The sequence below is a fragment of the Ctenopharyngodon idella genome, chromosome 14 (assembly GCF_019924925.1).
Source record: "Ctenopharyngodon idella isolate HZGC_01 chromosome 14, HZGC01, whole genome shotgun sequence".
Classification (NCBI taxonomy): Eukaryota; Metazoa; Chordata; class Actinopteri; order Cypriniformes; family Xenocyprididae; genus Ctenopharyngodon; species Ctenopharyngodon idella.
Window position 1 is genome coordinate 24649614 of NC_067233.1, and position 18875 is coordinate 24668488.

At 35.1% G+C, this 18875-nt stretch overlaps 1 protein-coding gene across 1 annotated transcript; it reads left to right on the forward strand.

Annotated features, from left to right (window-relative positions):
• The first annotated feature begins 5632 nt into the window (after positions 1-5632).
• cdx1a (caudal type homeobox 1a) lies at positions 5633-18469 on the forward strand. Its single transcript, XM_051860269.1, has 3 exons — positions 5633-6669; positions 16855-17003; positions 17832-18469. Exons 1-3 carry the CDS (start codon positions 6294-6296, stop codon positions 18021-18023), a joined length of 717 nt encoding a protein of 238 aa, XP_051716229.1. The 5' UTR covers positions 5633-6293; the 3' UTR covers positions 18024-18469.
• Positions 18470-18875: the final 406 nt, after the last annotated feature.

An 18875-nucleotide genomic window follows, 5' to 3' on the forward strand; every position in this document is an offset into this window, starting at 1 on the left:
TCTGACATCCGTTGCACATAAACACTGACCCAGGATCAGCTCTCCTGTGGCTCAGACTCATTTTGTTGGCTCGGTTGGGCGTCTATGAGCTGATCTCGGGTCAGATGCTGTGGTGCGTCATCATTAGTCAGACTGAGTTGAGGACAGTAAACAGAAGCACCGGAGCATGTGGCTCTCAGAGCTTGGCATTCTCTCACAGCTCGCTTTATCTGCAGCCCGTCTCATAAAGAGCCACTGAAGGAACTAATTGGTCAGGCCTGTCAGTAAATGGTGTGTGTGTGTGTGTGTGTGTGTGTGTGTGTGTGTGTGTATGTGTTTGTGTGTGTCTTTTGGGATTTGGGAGGAGGAGGTGCTTCCTTTTAAAGTCTCTAAATGTTGAAATGTCACCGTAAAACACTCTTTTACACAAAAACAGCTCATTAACACACACACACACACACACACACGTTAATGTACCTATCACGAGGACAATCCATTGGTGTAATGGTTTTTATACTGTACAAACTGTACATTCTATCCCCCTACACTACCCCTACCACTAAACCTACCCATCACAAAAAAAACTGTCTGCATTTTTACATTTTAAATAAAACATTGTTTAGTAGGTTTTAAAGCCATTTTAATTACGAGGACTGAAATGTCCTGATAAACCATGTTTACATTGCAATACCAGTGTAATACCCATGTCATTACACAAATTTGTGTCCTCATCATATAACAAGAACACACTAAAACAGCACATGTTAAAAATCATGTAAAGCATATGTGAGATGGAACACATCATTGATTCCAAAAGAGTTATTGAAACATTAGCAACATTCTATTACATTATGATGTTGCTACACACAATTCTTGGGCAAAAAGTATATATATATATATATATAACCCCTCACCCAGGTCCTACTCACCCCACAATGCACGGGCCTTGAACCTGGGTCTCCTTCATGGGAGTTGGACGCTCTAACAAGGAGGCTAAAGGCTGCAACCTCTAGCGTCAGTCGCTAGAGCATCTCTTGAGAACAGAGGAGTGAGGTTTAGTCGCACAACAAATACTAGCTGGCCTCCGTTACATACATACATATATATATATATATACACTTATAAGATATTATATAGACATAGATATATAAAATATATACAGTATATACATACTGTGCATATCAAATATATAAGTATCTTTATAAAGTGGCATAATTGTGCTGCCTACTTTAACAGACTTTGCATCATAAGCATTGCTATGACGCCTTAAAATCCTGTCTATATACCCAAAACACCTTATCAACCGCATAGCAACACACTGAATACCTTAGCAACTGCATAGAAACTCCCAGGCAACCATCTATAACATCAAAGCACCCCTCTATTAAAAGAAAATTATTATAAAAATATTTTAAAAAAGTTTAGTGTTGTCTAGTATTTATTAATGTGTGAAAAACTTGGCTATAATAAAACAATTTCAGAATATAGTAATGCATCAGTATTTTGGTATATTGGTAAAGTAACACGTTTATGTGCATGCCTAAAGTTTAATTTATTATTAAATTCAGTGTTTTTTGCATTTAGAATTATTGAAGAACCAAAAGGAGAAGTATGACTTTCAAGTTGTAGTAGACATTTTTCCTCTATAAAAACAGACAGAAGATTTCCTCATGAGTGATGATGTTAATGTGATCTGAACAGACATTAATCCCTATTGAGATTAATAAACACTTAAATATGAATTCTGTGTCTCGCAGAGGGAAATATCTTGTTATGTGACGGATAACTGCAGCGCCACACGTCCTGCTTAGAGCTGTGGTTTAGATGGCACTAACAGATGTCTGAGAAATGCTGAGTGTGAAACTAATCTCAATGTCTGGCCCTGAAACAGCACAACTAACAATAAAACCTCACTTCTGCTTTTATAATCTTATTTTTTATCTATTTTAAGCAGAACATCTGGTGAACTTTGAGGAAAACTTTACTGTGGGTGGAATCGGTCTTTTCCAGTAAATACATCTTAAGAGCTGTTTATTTTTGTTAAGGAAATGAGACAAGAGTTCCTGTGCAGCACTGTATGTTGACATACGGATATTTTGTGCATAAATATTGCATAAACGAAATTATGCATTTCAGGAAATAAAAACATGCATAACAGATAGATTGATGCTATTTGACCTACATTACATGTTTCTTCAAAAAGATTTACATTTGCCAATAAGTCACATTACTTACACATTTACACACAGCAGGCATGCAACTGAAACATCTCAAATAAGTATTATTGTTAATAAAAATGAAAAGTTTTACACATTATTTTACACAAATGTTTCTCCATGAGTTTGATTCTTTGCATTTGGAGGTCAAAGGTTTGGGTCGCTTCTGTAAGGCTGGACCGTTTCAAATATGACTGATGAACATGAAACATGCTGAAGTCAGGGCTCAGACTCTCATCTCAGACAGGAAATGGAGGAGGAGAGATGGCCAATCCCAAACTTTGTGTGTGTGCACACTTGAGAATGCTTATTTTTTAAGTGGACAAGAGGGGAAAGTTAGGGAAAATGTGTGTGCATCTCTGTGAGAAAGAGAGAGAGAGAGAGTGAAAAATGACATGCATGGGAGAACATTTGACACAGTGCAGATTAAAATGCTTAAACATTTGTGTGAATGTGAAACAAATAGTTTCTTGCTTACATTTGTTTTTATTGTATTTCATTCTAGACAAGTTTGTGCATGTGTGTGTGACCCTGGGTAAATTTCAGTTACTAAAGATATTACTGATTGAGAATATTTTTGATAAATCTTTATATACCTGTTTGGTACTTATCTACACTTACCTATAACTCCCTTTACTTACCTGGAGTGTAAAATCTGTTAATGTAGGTCTGCTTGAAAATGAAAGCTTAGCTCATAATTAATATTAATACTAAAGGTGCAATAATTGAAATATTTAGTCGAGAGCAGAGGTGTAAAGTATATGTAATTAGTTACTGTACTTGAGTATCATTTCGGCTACTCTTTACTCTTTACCTGACTACATTTTTTAATAAGTACTGTATATGTACTCTTTACTCCACTACGTTTGTAATGTGCAATGCAATTAGCAATATTGCCATCTACAGGGCACTGCAAGTACTACAGCTTGTGTGTTTTGCCCTTACCGAAACTTGTCAACAAGGCTGTTTACGCGAATGCATTAGCAAGTAGTTGTGAATCTCTAGTGTTTTATATGAGATGAGGACATGACTGTAGCCACTGATGCACATCCAGTGCAAGAAGGCTTTGACTTTTTAATTTTATTTAACATTATTTTATTTATCTGTTATATTGAAGAGAGCTTTTTGAAGGATGTTGATTTACTTATGCTCTTTTTGAGCACTTGAGCTTAACTGAGACTTGATTTATTGCAATTTTAAGGTGTTCGGTTTTATTTTGATTATAGAAAATAAATATGATTACTCAACTGTTTCTTGTGTTTCACTGGCGTGTCTCTTTGGTGTTGAGGACTAGTGCATCTTTTAGCCTATATTGCATGAGTAAAATACTTTTACTCAAGTTGTGACTTGTAACTTATAATGGAGTCATTTTCACTGTAAGGTATCTGTACTAGGTTTTACTAGGTTACTCTTTACAGCTCTGGTTGAGAAACATATTAGCAGAACCTGGTTCTTCAGAACTTGGGAGTAGTAAATCCTAACAGGGCAGGGGTGCAACATGTGTAAATGTCTATATAAATACAGTATATGGGTAGTTGATGACATGGATGATAAATATATATGAATAAAGGAAAGTGTATATTTTAGATTCTGTAACCACTTTAAATAACATTCTGTCTAAATTTATTTGTCCTATGGTTTCAAATCTTTTTTTGTAAAGGTATATACCATGTGATAAAGAAAACTGCATATTTAATAATTATATTCTGAAAAAAGTTTTAGATTGAATGTAGCATGTCACATCATAAGACACAACATCTTTCCAAATTCAGTTTTATTCTGAACTGTTATTTTTTGCACGTTTTTGATAGTACTGTTTGTTCAATCCATTTGCACTACAATGTAAAATGTGTCTTTAATGAATGTCACAACTCACATAGTAATTCATATGTCATACCAAGTAAGTTTTAGACTGGGAAAAGTTCTCTCATTATCAGGTTCTGAGGAGGATCAGTGATATTTCAGTGTCATTACAGTACATGTAAAATCTTCTGTCATGGGAATCAGCGTTGCCAACTAATTTTCAGGGGAAGCTGCTAAATGACGTTGTGATCTCATTGCTTGATGATGCCATTACGTAAACATATCGCAAAACTGCGTTGTGTATGATACACAATGAGATTACCCAAATCTCAGCGAAAAATATGATTTGAAATAGATTCATTTAGATTTGTTTCTAAAAAAAACCATAATAAACATATATAGCCTAATTTGTAAACGTAATATAAATACAACATTTTTATGATCAGACAACATTGAATTACACACATTTTTGAGCAATTACAATGTATGTATTTTCTTATTAACTAATAAAAAATACATATTCTGAGCAATTATAGTGTATTGGTAGTTAATTTCGCATTGCATTTTCTGTTTTAGGGTTACAACTTAATGGATAATGTCCGGGAAAAAAATTTCTACATTTTTTTTTTCTTAAAGTGCGTCTATAACTGATCAGCAATTATAGGTACAAGCTAATAACAAGGTGTATCATAAATTAATTATTGAACAATTGCAGGTAGCAACTTAATTCACAAATGATCAATGGTTTCCTCTTTTTGTGTAAGAGGGAAAATGCATAATACCTTTTTTATTGGTTGAGTCACTTTTTTTTTTAAAGTTGCTAAAAGTTGCCAAATAATTTTTAAAAATGGCTAGATATGTTGCTAGGTGTTTTTTTTTTTTTTTTTTTTTTTTTTTTAAAAAGTTGCTAGGGTAGTCTGAAAAGTTGCTAAATCTAGCAGCAAAATTGCCAAGTTAGCAATGACTGGAAGTGACTATCTGTGCTAATGGAAAATGAAGACAAATCCTTTAGTGAGTGTCTTACAGTTGCTTACTGCCCCCCTGAGGCCGAAGAGACTGAAAAAATCGTCTTCCCAGCCTGCTAAGAATAACATAAAGATCTCAAAATTACCATGTGCAAATTATTTAACGATCTCTACGTTTTACATTTAGTGTGACAAGAAAAACTGAACCAAACAGCAAAACAGAACTCAGAACTTTTTTCATAAATTATCTATATTTAAAAACGGCTTTTTTCAAATATAATAAATGTATAATTAATGCAATACTGTAAATAATAATATAACCTAATGCAATATAATAATAAACAAAGAAATAATATGAAATTGTAATAATTTATCATGATAAAATATGTTGCGTAAAATAATGAGCTGTACGTGCTGAATGACAATAAAGGCAGTGTAAGTAAGTGTTAATGTAAAGTAGCGTTACTTCCAGCATCAGTGGCTCCAGAACATGTTCTCTTGGTTCTCACGTCTGTCAGAGGAAGCAGAAGCCCGCGTGTCATCATCATTTGAATACAGAGGCCTTGATTTACAGTGTCGCTCATTTGTCGCTTTTATTGCGGCTCTTTGATGTGCGGCGCGCGAGACCCTTTGAAATGCACGAGCGCTTTCTGATGTAAAGAGGCACGAGCGCCGCTCTGACTCCCCAAAAACCTGCCGTGAGATACCAGCGCCACATCATCATCATCACGGCCTTCATCACCTCAAACACGTCCCATCATCGTCATCATGAACTTCATCACTGAAAGATATCACCACCAACATCATCATCACCTCAAATAATTTCTCATGGTGATCTTAATCAAAACCTTCCCTGAGATACTACATGATATCTTCATAATTTTAAACATGCCCTGATATCATCACCATCACAATGGTCTTCATCACATTTTTGGCCAGGTAGGCCTAACATCTTCATCACTGACATCATCAAGTTAAGCATCCTAGTTTTGACCTTTATGTAAAATGTAAATAACGTGACAGGCACTCGAGCGCGCGCCAGCGTCTTTCATTATAATGGAGCGTTTGCCGCGTCGCCAGCGGAGATGTGGCGTTGGAGATAAAGCGTCTATCACAGCATTCGGGCCTTCAACTATCTACGTTCAGCTCTCTGTTGATCACGTCGGTGATCTCGCGCCCTTCCGGCCAGTCAGCGGCACCTGTGCGCGTGTCATAAATCAGCTCAGGTGGGTGTCCCGGGGTGACGTCAGCGCTGGGCAAACAAACGCGCGCTCGAGCGCTCAGGCAAGGTGAAGTTCAGTTAAAGTAAAACTTTCAGCTCGCGAGGAAAATGTCCGTGAGCTTCCTGCTGGACACGGCCATGTACGGCAACCCCGCGAGACACCTGAACCTCAGCCAGCCTCACCTGAACGTCTACCCGTCCGCCCCGTACCCGGACTACAGTGGATACCACCCGGGTCCTGCCCTCGGGAATGACCTGCATCACACCGGCAGCTCGTGGAGTCCCGGGTTCGGCCCGGGTTCGCGTGAAGAGTGGCCGCCGCTCTACAGCCACGGGACAGGTCACTCGCTGCCGGTTAACGGCTTGGAGGTCAACGTCATTCCGCCGGTGGATCAGGGGCTGCTGAGCGGCGCGCCGAGCGCGCCGGTGGACAGAGAAGAGCCGCAGGACTGGATGAGACGCGCCGCGGCTCCCCCGAACTCTGGTGAGAGATCAGCACCTCTCCTGACCCCTAAACCCTTCAGTGCTCACTACTGTCTCACATCACACTTTCACTTCCTCTACACTATCAAAAAAATTACCAAAGTTATGCCATGTTTTTGGTCATGCATCGTGGTAACCATTCCATGTAAACTTGATGCTTTTATGAAATATACAGTACAGTGTTTTTGGACAATACCCTTGGTAATGATATGGTTTAGACAACACTATTGGTAAAACCATGTTTTGTAGGCATGCATAATGGTTATACCAAGTAATTTGAGGCTTTTAAGAAATATACTTGAGTAGAGTGTTTCTGTACAATACCATGTTTTTAAACATCCATCATGGTAATACCATAATATTTGATGCTTTTATGAAATGTACCGTAGTAGTACAGTGTTTTTGGACAATACCCGTGGTAATACCATGTTTTTTTAGACAATCCCATTGGTAATGATATGGTTTAGACAATACTACTAGTAACACCATGTTTTTTTAGGCATGCATCATGGTTACACCAAGTAATTTGATGCTTTTATGAAGTGTACCGTAGTAGTACAGTGTTTTTGGATAATACCATTGGCAATACCATGTGCTTTAGACAATACAATTAGTAATAACATGGTTTTTGGACATGCATCATGGTAATACCATTTTTTTTTTTTTAGACATGTTCCCTTTGATTTCATGCTTTTTGGAAATATAGTAGTGCAGCAATTTTTAGACATGCATCATGGTAATACCATGTTGTTAGGCATGCATAATGGTAATACCATGTAATTTGATGCTTTTATGAAATGAAACATGGTGTTTTTGGACAATATCATTGGTAATACCATGTTCTTTAGACAATACCATTGGTAATACCATGTTTTTAGGCATGGATAATGGTAATACTATGTTATTTGATGCTTTTATGAACTGGATCATATATAGTACAGTGCTTTTGGACAATACCATTGGTAATACCATGTTGTTAGGCATGCATAATGGTAATACCATGTAATTTGAGGCTTTTATTAAATGAACCACAGTGTTTTTAGACAATATCATTGGTAATACCATGTTCTTTAGACAATACCCTTAGTTATACCATGCTTTTTGGACATGCATCATGGTAATACCATGTTTTTTTAGACATGTTCCCTGTGATTTCATGCTTTTTGGAAATATACCATAGTAGTACAGCATTTTCTAGGCATGCATAATGGTAATTCCATGTAATTTGATGCTTTTATGAAATGTACCATAGTAGTACAGTGTTTTTGGACAATACCATTGGTAATACCATGTTCTTTAGACAATACCATTAGTAATAACATGCTTTTTAGACATGCATCATGGTAATACCATGTTTTTGAGCATGTAAAACCATGTTAATCTTTAAAGTATGTTGGAGTACCACTTAAAAACCATGGTATATGAATATGGAAATCATACAGTACCATGGCATATATAAAAACTACCACAGCATAATCACCTGATACCATTCAGTGCACCATTTTGACAGGCGCGGAAAGTGAAAGTTTTGCTTGATAAGCATTTCTAATATTCTGAAAACCTGCTCATTTCTGCATTAAGAGCATTTTTGTTGTGCTAACTTATATTGTGTTGTGGAAATAGTTCTGCTTACCTACAGTCACGTGTGATCTATATACACATCAATTTATAAATCAGTCATGCTGAAGGCCTGCGGTTACAGCAGAGAGATCAAAATACCAGCACAATTCATTTGTTTGATCTTTGATGTTCTACAACATCTGGAGATCTGAAGGAGCGTGTAGTTGAACAGTCAGTAATAGATGTTTGCGGCCTTATCGCAAGTGGATTATGGCTAATAGTTTACCGAGTGATAAACTAATCTCTTCTGGGAATATTTGTGTAAATGTGTCACACACAGCCAGTTTGGCACAGTTATAAAGCTCAGACGAAGCGAGACTCTTTACAGACCTTTGGGAAAGATTTGGAGATTTTTTACATTTCATTTAATTTTAAGATTTGTGTCATGGATCTGATGTTTTTGCTAAATCATATTAGGCCTAGAACTATGAGCATGCGGTCTAATTCAGTTCAGTTCAATTTGATTAATTTCAATTCAGACTTATTTGTATAACATATATATTGTTCCAGGCAGCTTAACAATGAATAATTCGTATTACCAGTAAATAGATCGATAAATGGGTGTATAAGATCAGATTCTTACTTTTTTGTCAATAACAATGAACTGCAGTCTGCGCAATTGTTCATATTTCTTAAACAGACCAAAAGGAGGAAATGAAGTCATGCTCATTAGTTTTGTCTTCAGCTTTCAAAGGGCCGTTGTCTGACACGGTTGGTCAAGATGCAAATGTGGTCATCATGTTTGACTGTTCAAACGTTCTGATATCATCACATGAGCAGATTATAGACTATGGAATATGGATCATGTGACAAAAACAAATATAGATGAGAATGTTCAGGAAATACTGCTGGGAAAAAAAAAAAAAATGAAAAGCTGATCCAAACAGGTTTAATTTTCCACTCTACTTTTTCTTTAGAAAACACACCCGTGTACCTGGCTTACCTAACTTATCTAAATCGCTTTACTTATCTCAGTAGTGACATACTGTTGACTTCTATTGTTTTTATATAATTATATGACAACAGACTAACCCATATCCAAACCCTACCATAAAAGAATGCATTTAAAAATACATTATGTATTTACATTACTAGCTTTTATGTTATGAACAAGTAATTTTCATTCTTTTAAATGCAATCCATTGTTGCCCCCTACTGGACAACAGTAATAGACACCTAATGCTTCTGACACGTTGCGATAAATAGGACTTTATTTTGATCCATTAATTATAACAATGTAGATATTTACCACTGCAGATTCTGATCTATCATTGAATTAAATTCCTGGCACAGATGACTCCTTCACATTTGCCTTGAAAGCAGACTAGTGTCTACACAGGCAGTTGTCTATTAAGGGAGCTTCCTCACTGAAATAGAACCTGATATGGAGCACGTAATTGAGTTTGACGTCAGCATGTTGCTAAGCAAATTATGCATTACTCTAATAAGCATAAAATACATAGCACACAGAGATATTTGGTAAAATAGACCGTTTTAATTCAAATTAGCTGCTTATCAATGCATTTTGGTATCAGAGAAATTAAGTCTATAATCAACATTTCTCTTTCCCTTGCATTTATTTTTACCTGAGCTCATCACAATGAATTTTGGGATTCACTGTGAATTAAAAACATGTTAAAAGCTGCATCAGAATTTACAAAATAAGGAAGGCAGCCTAACTTTTGGAACTGTCTGTGACAGGGTTAAAACTAAAACCATAACTTGAACCATTACTTGAAATAAAATAGATGTTAACTGAAATAAAATAAAATATAAAAAATGTAAACTTATTTTATTTCAGCTAGTTGCCAAAGAAACATTTCTAATCATCATTTAGTTTAAAATCACCATGAAATTAAATTTGATAAATTCTAATTCTTATTTTATGGAATATTGCAGTATTTATTATAAATAATTTATCCACGCACATAATTATTTAGATATTTTTTAAATTCATGTGCCCTCGTGATCAAAATAACTTTCCCTCCCTCTTGCAGCGACATCTCTTCTCTGATGATGAGGGCGGGGCAACCTGTCACTCAAACGATATCCACCAATAGCAAACCACAATCATTCAACCATCCAATCAATTCACCATGGACAAAATCAAGCCCCGCCCTACATTTGTTCTTGTTTGAGAAGCATTTTCACTTGGATATATGCCACAATAGGGAATAAAAGTCTATTGCAACTTCTGTTTCATGCTTCTGTTTCACTTTGACTTCCTACATTAAATAGCTAAAAATAAAACTGAAATAAAAATATGTGCGTGTATATATATATATATATATATATATACACACACACACACACACACACACACGTACACACATATATATTATATATATATATATATATATATATATATATATATATATATATATATACACACACACACACACACACACATATATATATGTATATGTGTGTGTGTGTGTGTGTATATATATATACACGTATATATATATATATATATATATATATATATATATACACACACACTTACACGCACATATTTTTATTTTAATATACACACTCTTATCTATGCACATATAAAAAAATAAAACTATATAGACATTAAAAACAAACTAATAGAAATGACAAAAAACAAAATTACTAATACTTTAAGATGAAATGCAAAATATAAAAATAAAAACTATCACAAAATATTATTAAAAACTGTAATATCTCAGTGATACAAAAATAACACTGGTCTGTGATGTCTTAAAATGCAGTCTAGGTAGGCAGCACACTAGGGTTTGGACTGGCGTCTAAAAACCTGCTGCTGAACAGAACTGACAACTACGCGCTTCTGTCTTTATCTTTGTATGAACTTCTTCCTGCTGTTTATTACAGCACATCATATGACTGTGATAATTTGTGTGTATGTGTGCATGTTATAATGAGGTTAAACACTGTAAACCCTGATTTACTGAGTGTACACTGATCCAAGTTTAATTTTTTTGCCTTCTTATAACCGGTTTGAAGAGATAAACCACTGTAAAAATCAGTTATCCATTTAAAACAGATACATTTTACGCCCACTTAACAAGAACTTCTGTTAGTTCAAGAAGACGGTTTTGTAATCGCTGTGCAAATAATTGGTTTTCCCAGGTTTCTCAGATGGTCATTAACAAACATATTATGTATTAGTTATGTCACAGACCTATATGTTAATTTAAGGAAAGAGATAAATGAGAACGCAGAGGCGCCGTTTTTCGTAGAGACACAGTGAGTCAGGGGTGTGTGACGCCAGATGAAATCGTGTATGAAGGTGGAGCGGTGTTGCCCAATGTTAGCTGCTCGATTATTCATCTGTGTCTAAACACAAGGAGTCAAACGTCCTGTCGACAAAGTGAAAGATTTTCTGAAAAGCTAATAACAAGCAGAGGCCAGTGAGTCTGAGGTGGTGGCCGCACCCTGCTGTGTGCACTGTGGGAGGACCGGAGAGCACTGATAAGGGGACGAGACGCTCTCTCTGTGTGTGTGTGTGTGTGTGTGTGTGTGTGTGTGTGTGTGTGTGTGTTTACACATGTCAGCCAAAGCTGGTGGAGAAAAGGGAAGCATACTGTTGAGAAAGAGTTTCAGTATATGAAAATTGCATTCAGGGGCTTTTGGGACATGTGTGTGGTTCAGTATCACTGAGATACTATTATAATTATTTTAATTTAGTTTGTATTTTACGTTTTCATTTTAGTTTTTGTCATTTTGTGGTATGTTTTTGTTATTTCTATACTGTTTTTTTTTTTTTTAATATGTCTATATAGATTTTATTAATTCAGTTTTAGTTCACGAGATCTATAACTCTAGGTTTCTTGACTCAATTTTAAAGTACACTGTCAAAAAGGTTCTATATAAGGAGTAATTTCTTAAATGATTACATAATACTTTATTAATGAATAAGGGGTTACTTTAATTTTTTTCTAGTGCAAGTATATTTAGAAGCAGCTTAGTTCATACAATTTTATGAAAATAAAAATGAATAATTCATTAATTCTAATTAAAACTTTATTAACAAAATTAGTTCATTAAAACTAAATCCGTAAAATGATGGGACCCCCAAAACGGTTCTATACTGTATATGAAGCAAAGTCCCTTTAAGGCAAGTCATTTCACTCGGCGGCCATCTTTGAAACACTTTCAGTGATGCAAGTACAGCTCCTATCTCTTTAAAATGGGGAAACATTAAATTCACCAAAGCTGTTCACCAAGCTTACGATTAAATTTCATATTTGAAATCACCAATGAAATCTGACAACAACTGTCTTATAAATTTTGTTTCCAAATGCTCAAATCATGACCAAAAAAAAAAAAAAAGAAGACGGGACTTTATTCAGAAGGCGGGACTTATTCCGCCATTGTGGTGGGAGTGGGCGGAGCTAAAGATCTTGTTTGGTACACTTTGTTCGCTGCAGCTCTCTGATTGGTGGAATTTTCTATACAGTGTCATGGGTAATGTAGTTTTTTCACCAAAAATTCTGCTATTAAACATGATTATTTAAAAAATAAGTTGAATTAACTCAAACAGATGGCATATACAGTCGATTAACAACTTCAGAGCTCATGACAAGTCTTTCTATAAAGATTTATCAGTTATTGTTAAAAGTCAATTTCACTATGGAGAAAATAAGAAATGTTGCTTTGGTTTTTTAAAATGCTTTTCATTTTATTTCAAGTAACAAATGTTTTTTTTAGTTAATTATCATAACCCTGTTGTGGTTGTGTCTGCATGCACATGTGTGTGATCTGAAGTCATTGTAATTCACACTCGGATTGATACACACCAGCAGGAAACGCTGGCGATACGCCCATCTTATGAATGTGGTGCTTTAGAGGAGAAATGAGACAAAATGTGAGTGAAATAGAAACTGTAAAAGAGCACATTTATTCTTAATTTAAGATGATGTAAATATGATGTGCAGCTTTTTTAAATGCTCTCTTTTTATATTTCTAAATATTCAAATAATATGTTTTGTGTACTGTATGTTACTTGAGCATTTGGTTGGATAAATACGTGATGATGGCCACATGTAGACATAAACACTGTTTTTGACTGATGTTTATTAATGGATAAACCAAGATGACTTTGGTGATGAGGCAGCTTATGAAAGTCTGTTGTAAATCTTTCACTAATTTTGTAATTCACAGGAAGAATGAAATATATTTCCAAAGATGAGAAATCTCTCAAACGCACAGGGATTTGTTCTCGTTTTCTGACTCAGTGGGTGCCTTGTGTAATTATTCATTTGTATTCTGTCTGAGGAAGGGGAAGCTCACAAAACCACTTTCCTCCAAATTCTCATTTCTTTAATATATACTTCTAATTTAGAGGTTTTTTTGTTTTTTTTTCCTCATACTGTAAAGTATCACTAATTTCGTAAATTCACAGTAAGATTGAAATATATTTCCAAAGAACAGAAATCTCTCAAATGTACAGCGGTTTTCCTCAGTGCTGATGGATTCGTTCACTACTGCTTCAGTAAAGTTTGTGTTTCTGGACTTTATTAAACCCAAACTCTCATTTACAATCAGACAGGCCTGTAATTCAAAGGTGAATCTAAGAGCTGCAGTTCATGTCCGACACCGATGACACTGGCTGTGTCCTAAAGCTTTAGGCAGCTGATTTGTTGCCTCGCTGCCCTATCAGGCAATGACTTCACAGGCAGCGTTTGCGCACAAAGGTACCTCACGAACGTACATTTACACACAAACTGACCACCAACCACATCTTTCGGACGCCATCTTTATTTTCTAGCTTAACCAGAGATGGTCTTATTATTATTGGGAGATACGAGGGTCCATGGCTCTACCATAGAGTGGTGCAGGTATGATGTCGGGACCCGAAAGACTAATTCGCCGCTGGTTCTTTAGAGATTTTCCTATGGAATTTTATAATGCGGTTATTCGATTTATCTGTAAAATAAAGCCTGTTGTTAACATAACTTGACGATACTTGTTCTACAACGTAAATTACTCACACCCACAGATGTGAATTTTGAAGCAGTTATGTTCATTCTTTTTTTAAAAAAAGTATGTTTTTAATAAGTAACTAGACAAGTTTGGGGTGCGAGTGCGTGTAGTGTACGTTTTAGAACAACACGTCAAAGTATCGTGAATCAGAAGTTGGAACCGACCTTACTTTACAGTATTGTGACATATTTTCGGAGTGAAACGTGTGGTGAGAAATCGAGTCCCTCCAGGAATCGGGCCTCCTTTAGGACCCCGAGTGATCCCATTGGTTCAAGGGGCTTTTAATGGGTAGTATTTTTAGCGCCTGGTTATAATTCCTGCAAAATCACGTTATGATTTACATTGTTTAAAATGCGTTATAATGACCATTAATGTCTTTTAAATTACATGGTTCATATACTAGTATATAACTGAAGCTACAGGTTGTGAAATCAAGGATTTCTCCTTCTTAATGTTTTTTTAGTTAGCTTATGTACTAGCATAGCATACATCTACACGATTAGCCAGCTAGCTTAGCTTATATTATATTAGGTATGTTTTTTCCATTTCCAGTTTGTTTTATTATGCAATACACAGGCATTCATTTTATATTTCAAGCATGATGTTTGTGCACTTAATGTAATAAACATCATACAATAGTGAAATAGGCAATAATTAGTCAAGACATCACGATAACAACTTTTGATCAGGCATTTCTGGATCCTAAAGGAGACCCGATTCCTGGGGGGGACTCGATTTCTCAGGACAACAGAATATTGAATGAGAAAAATAGAGGGCGTGGCTTGTTTTTTTCCTGCTGGAAATTGATTGGATCTAAAAAAAAAAAAGTAGTACATTTTCAAATTTTGATCAAAGATTACAAAGACATTTTTTTTTTTTGTGAATCAACTTGCATGGATGAATTGTTCACCACGAGACTAGTAATGTACACTAACAAAGTAAATAATTAGCGTTAATTTTGATTTCATGCCGACTTTAAATGTTTTGCATCAAACAGAAAGATGCTCTATTTTAATATATACTGAAAAATGATCCTGAATAAATCCAATGTTTCTGTGCCACAGCATTAAAAACATTTTAAAAGTAGAAGGAACAGCAACCCCAAACCCCATCATTGCATTAGGAGATAAAGCATCAAAGCTGTTTAAATATCATTGCAAAAATCAGAAAAGTTAGGTTAGATCTAAGAAAAGCAGATTCAGACGTATGCTTTGTTACTTTCTACTGTAACATAATAACATTGACACATTTTAAGAGTAAAAGTGCTTTTAAAGGGCCCGTTTTAACATACTCCCTGTGATTATTTTGAGGTTCATGTCATCTTTAGTGGGGTAAGATGAAGTTGTTTGCTTAGAGAATGTGGTTAACACTAACAGAACATCAGGCAAACAACATATAAAGAGGAACTAAAACTGCGAGAGGAATATGAAAGTGGTTTACCACAGTTATATTCTTCATCAGGTTCTGTAGAGGAAAATTTACATTATTATTAGCACCAGATCTGTTTTTGGGAGGCGAAAGTCTATGAGAACAGGAACTGAGATCTTAGCTTCTGCCCTTCCTTTTTGACAGCCAAACACTTCAAAACATTTTTCATCTGTCTTTCTATTCAATGAATCCATCATGTCTTTCATCACTTGTTTGATGTTTTAGATCGCTGGGATTGATTTGTTCTTCTTGAGTCCAAGCTGTACAACTCTAAACTAAAATCCCAGAACACAAATGTTGTGCAAAGCTGAAAATATCAGGGGATTTTCAGCTTATTATAAGTCATGAGAATTTTTTAGTGCAGTTTTTCAATCCAACACTTAAATATTATTTATTATTCTTTAATAAGCAAGAACTCTAAAAGGAAATGTTCTATAAAGAACTTTAAAGGGTTCTGTTAGGCGCCTCATATATATAGAACTAATTTATGGATTTAATTTCAATTTTATGGATTTAGTTTTAATTAAACAGCTCGTAAGCATACTTTATAGAAAATTTAAAATATAACCCATTAAAAACGAAATTATTATACAATAATTTAAGACATTTCTCCTTATATAGAAACTTTTTAATGAAGGGTTCTTTAAATTTGAGTCAAGAACATATAGAACCCCACTAAACCTTTTTTTGGTAACACTTTACAATAAGGTTCATTAGTTAACATTAGTTAACTACATTAGTTAACATGAACTAATAATGAACTGCACTTCTACAGCATTTATTAATCTTTGTTAATGTTAATTTCAACATTTACTAATAGATTATTAAAATCTTGTTAACATTAGTTAATGCACTGTGAGCTAACATGAACAAACAATGAACAACTGTATTTTCATTAACTAACATTAACGAAGATTAGTAAATACAGTAACAAATGTATTGCTCATGGTTAGTTCATGTTAGTTAATACATTAATTAATGTGTTATGCAGTTTTTGTCTTATTGGAGATACTTGTATACAAATAAACATCATCTTTTAAATATACCAATACCAATGAATGGATCCTGACACACAAATCTCTATAAAATGATTTTTAAAATTCAGCAACCACAACAACTGAATATGAAAATTAAAAACAAAACTAAAAAAACCCTTTTGTGCTGGCAGGAGGGAAGACGCGGACGAAAGACAAATACCGAGTGGTGTACAGTGACGTCCAGCGCCTGGAGCTGGAGAAGGAATTTCATTTCAGCAGATACATCACCATCAGAAGGAAGGCGGAGCTTGCCGGAGCCCTGAGCCTATCAGAACGCCAGGTAGGCCATTAACAGCCAGAAAGGAAGTTAAATGAACCTGTGAGTTCGTGCTGTGAGATTGTCTAATTATAACTTGAGTTTCTTGTGAAAGGTCATGGTGGCTGTGCTATGTATATAACACCAATATTAAATGTGCTGCATTTCTTAGAAAGGAGGAAGATGATAGTCAACGCCTTTTAAAATCGCATTAATTAATTCTGTAGAACTGTAATGGTGAACCTCAGAAAAAACATGAATATGTCCATATTTCACCCTAAAATCAAAACAATGAAATAAGCAATTATATTTTTGTAAGAGAATCTATGTATCTATATATCTATCTATCTATCCGTCCGTCGGTCCGTCCGTCCATCCATACGTCTATCCACCCATCCATCCCATCCATCCATCCACCAGTCTATCTATCCATCCATCCATCCATCCATCCACACACACGCGCGCACACATGCATGCACACGAGGAGAGAGAGACACACACACACACACACACACACACGCACACACACACACACACACACACACACACACACACACACACACACACACACACAAGTGTCATTTATTTTAAAGAAAGTACAAGCAGACTTTAAGCAAAACAAACTAGTTGCCTAAAATCATTATTGTTAATCATTATAATCAGTTGCCAAAGCTATCAAAAAAGATCAGAAAAGTGAAATTAGTTCAGATTTTATATTATATACATACATACATACATACATATATATGCATGAATATTCATGACTAGATGGGATGTGTCTACTACAGCTGAAAAGTCATTGGTTGCTCTCCAGGTGAATCAGGTAAATCAATTTGACTCTCTGATTCACAGGTGAAGATCTGGTTTCAAAACAGACGAGCTAAAGAAAGGAAAATGAACAAGAAGCGACTGCAGCAGGCTCAGCAGAGCTCTGCATCCACACCGCCCAGCATGCCCGGCCACGGCAGCGCCACCATGGTTACCAGCACCAACATCGGTTTGATGACAGACAATATATCGACCACCATCAAAGAGGAATACTGAAAACCCTTTCAAACAGAAGGATAAACAGTACATGTTTACACAGTTTCAGCGACACTGAATGGAACGTTCATATTGCACTACACAAATGACACGCAAACACATTTTATTGTGAATAAAGCGCACAGTATTTCAATTTTTGTAAAAAAAAAAATATGATCTGAGTATGTTGAACGACTGAAGATACACGTCATAATGCCTTCTAAATTGTTTTGCATACTGCTTTTGATGACCTCATAACTACTGACGATGATTTAATGACTATATTTGCAGCGCGTGTATCACTATTGCTTTGCTTTGCTATGTAAAATATTTTACACCTACTGGATCATGGAAAACTGACTTTTTTTTTTTTTTTTTAAGGAGTCAACTGGTGCCTCTGTCTAATTATTCATTTTAAAAAGTGTAAAATTTTTAATAAAAAGATAATATTTGAGAAGAATGTAAAACTGCTCATTTGGACGGTCTGTGAAGGATGCGAATCTCACAAAAACGATTTTTAGGATCATTAAGATTTTTTTTTTTTTTTTTGCATTTTGACATTATTTTCATGACAATTAAGCACATTTTCCTCCAAATTCTCATTACTGTGTTTTACACACTGTAAAAAAGAATTGTTGGTTTAACTTAAAAATATAAGTTACCTGGTTGAGTTCATTGAAATGAAAAAATTGAGTTAATACAATGAAGCCGATTGGTTTAATCAAGAGAAACTCAAAATATTATGTTATCTGAACCACATTAATTATTGAAGTTGATTTGACAGAAAAAATGTTGTGATAAATCATGAAAATAATGTTTTATAGTGCAGTATTACTTTAGAGTTTTTCTTTGTAATTGCCATTATTCTCAATG

Bases quoted from the DNA above. Each gene is read 5' to 3' on its own strand.
- cdx1a (XM_051860269.1), top strand. From the start codon at position 6,294: ATGTCCGTGAGCTTCCTGCTGGACACGGCCATGTACGGCAACCCCGCG. The intron at 6,670-16,854 runs GTGAGAGATCAG...TTGTGCTGGCAG, and splicing joins CGCGGCTCCCCCGAACTCTG to GAGGGAAGACGCGGACGAAA. The intron at 17,004-17,831 runs GTAGGCCATTAA...TCTGATTCACAG, and splicing joins TGAGCCTATCAGAACGCCAG to GTGAAGATCTGGTTTCAAAA.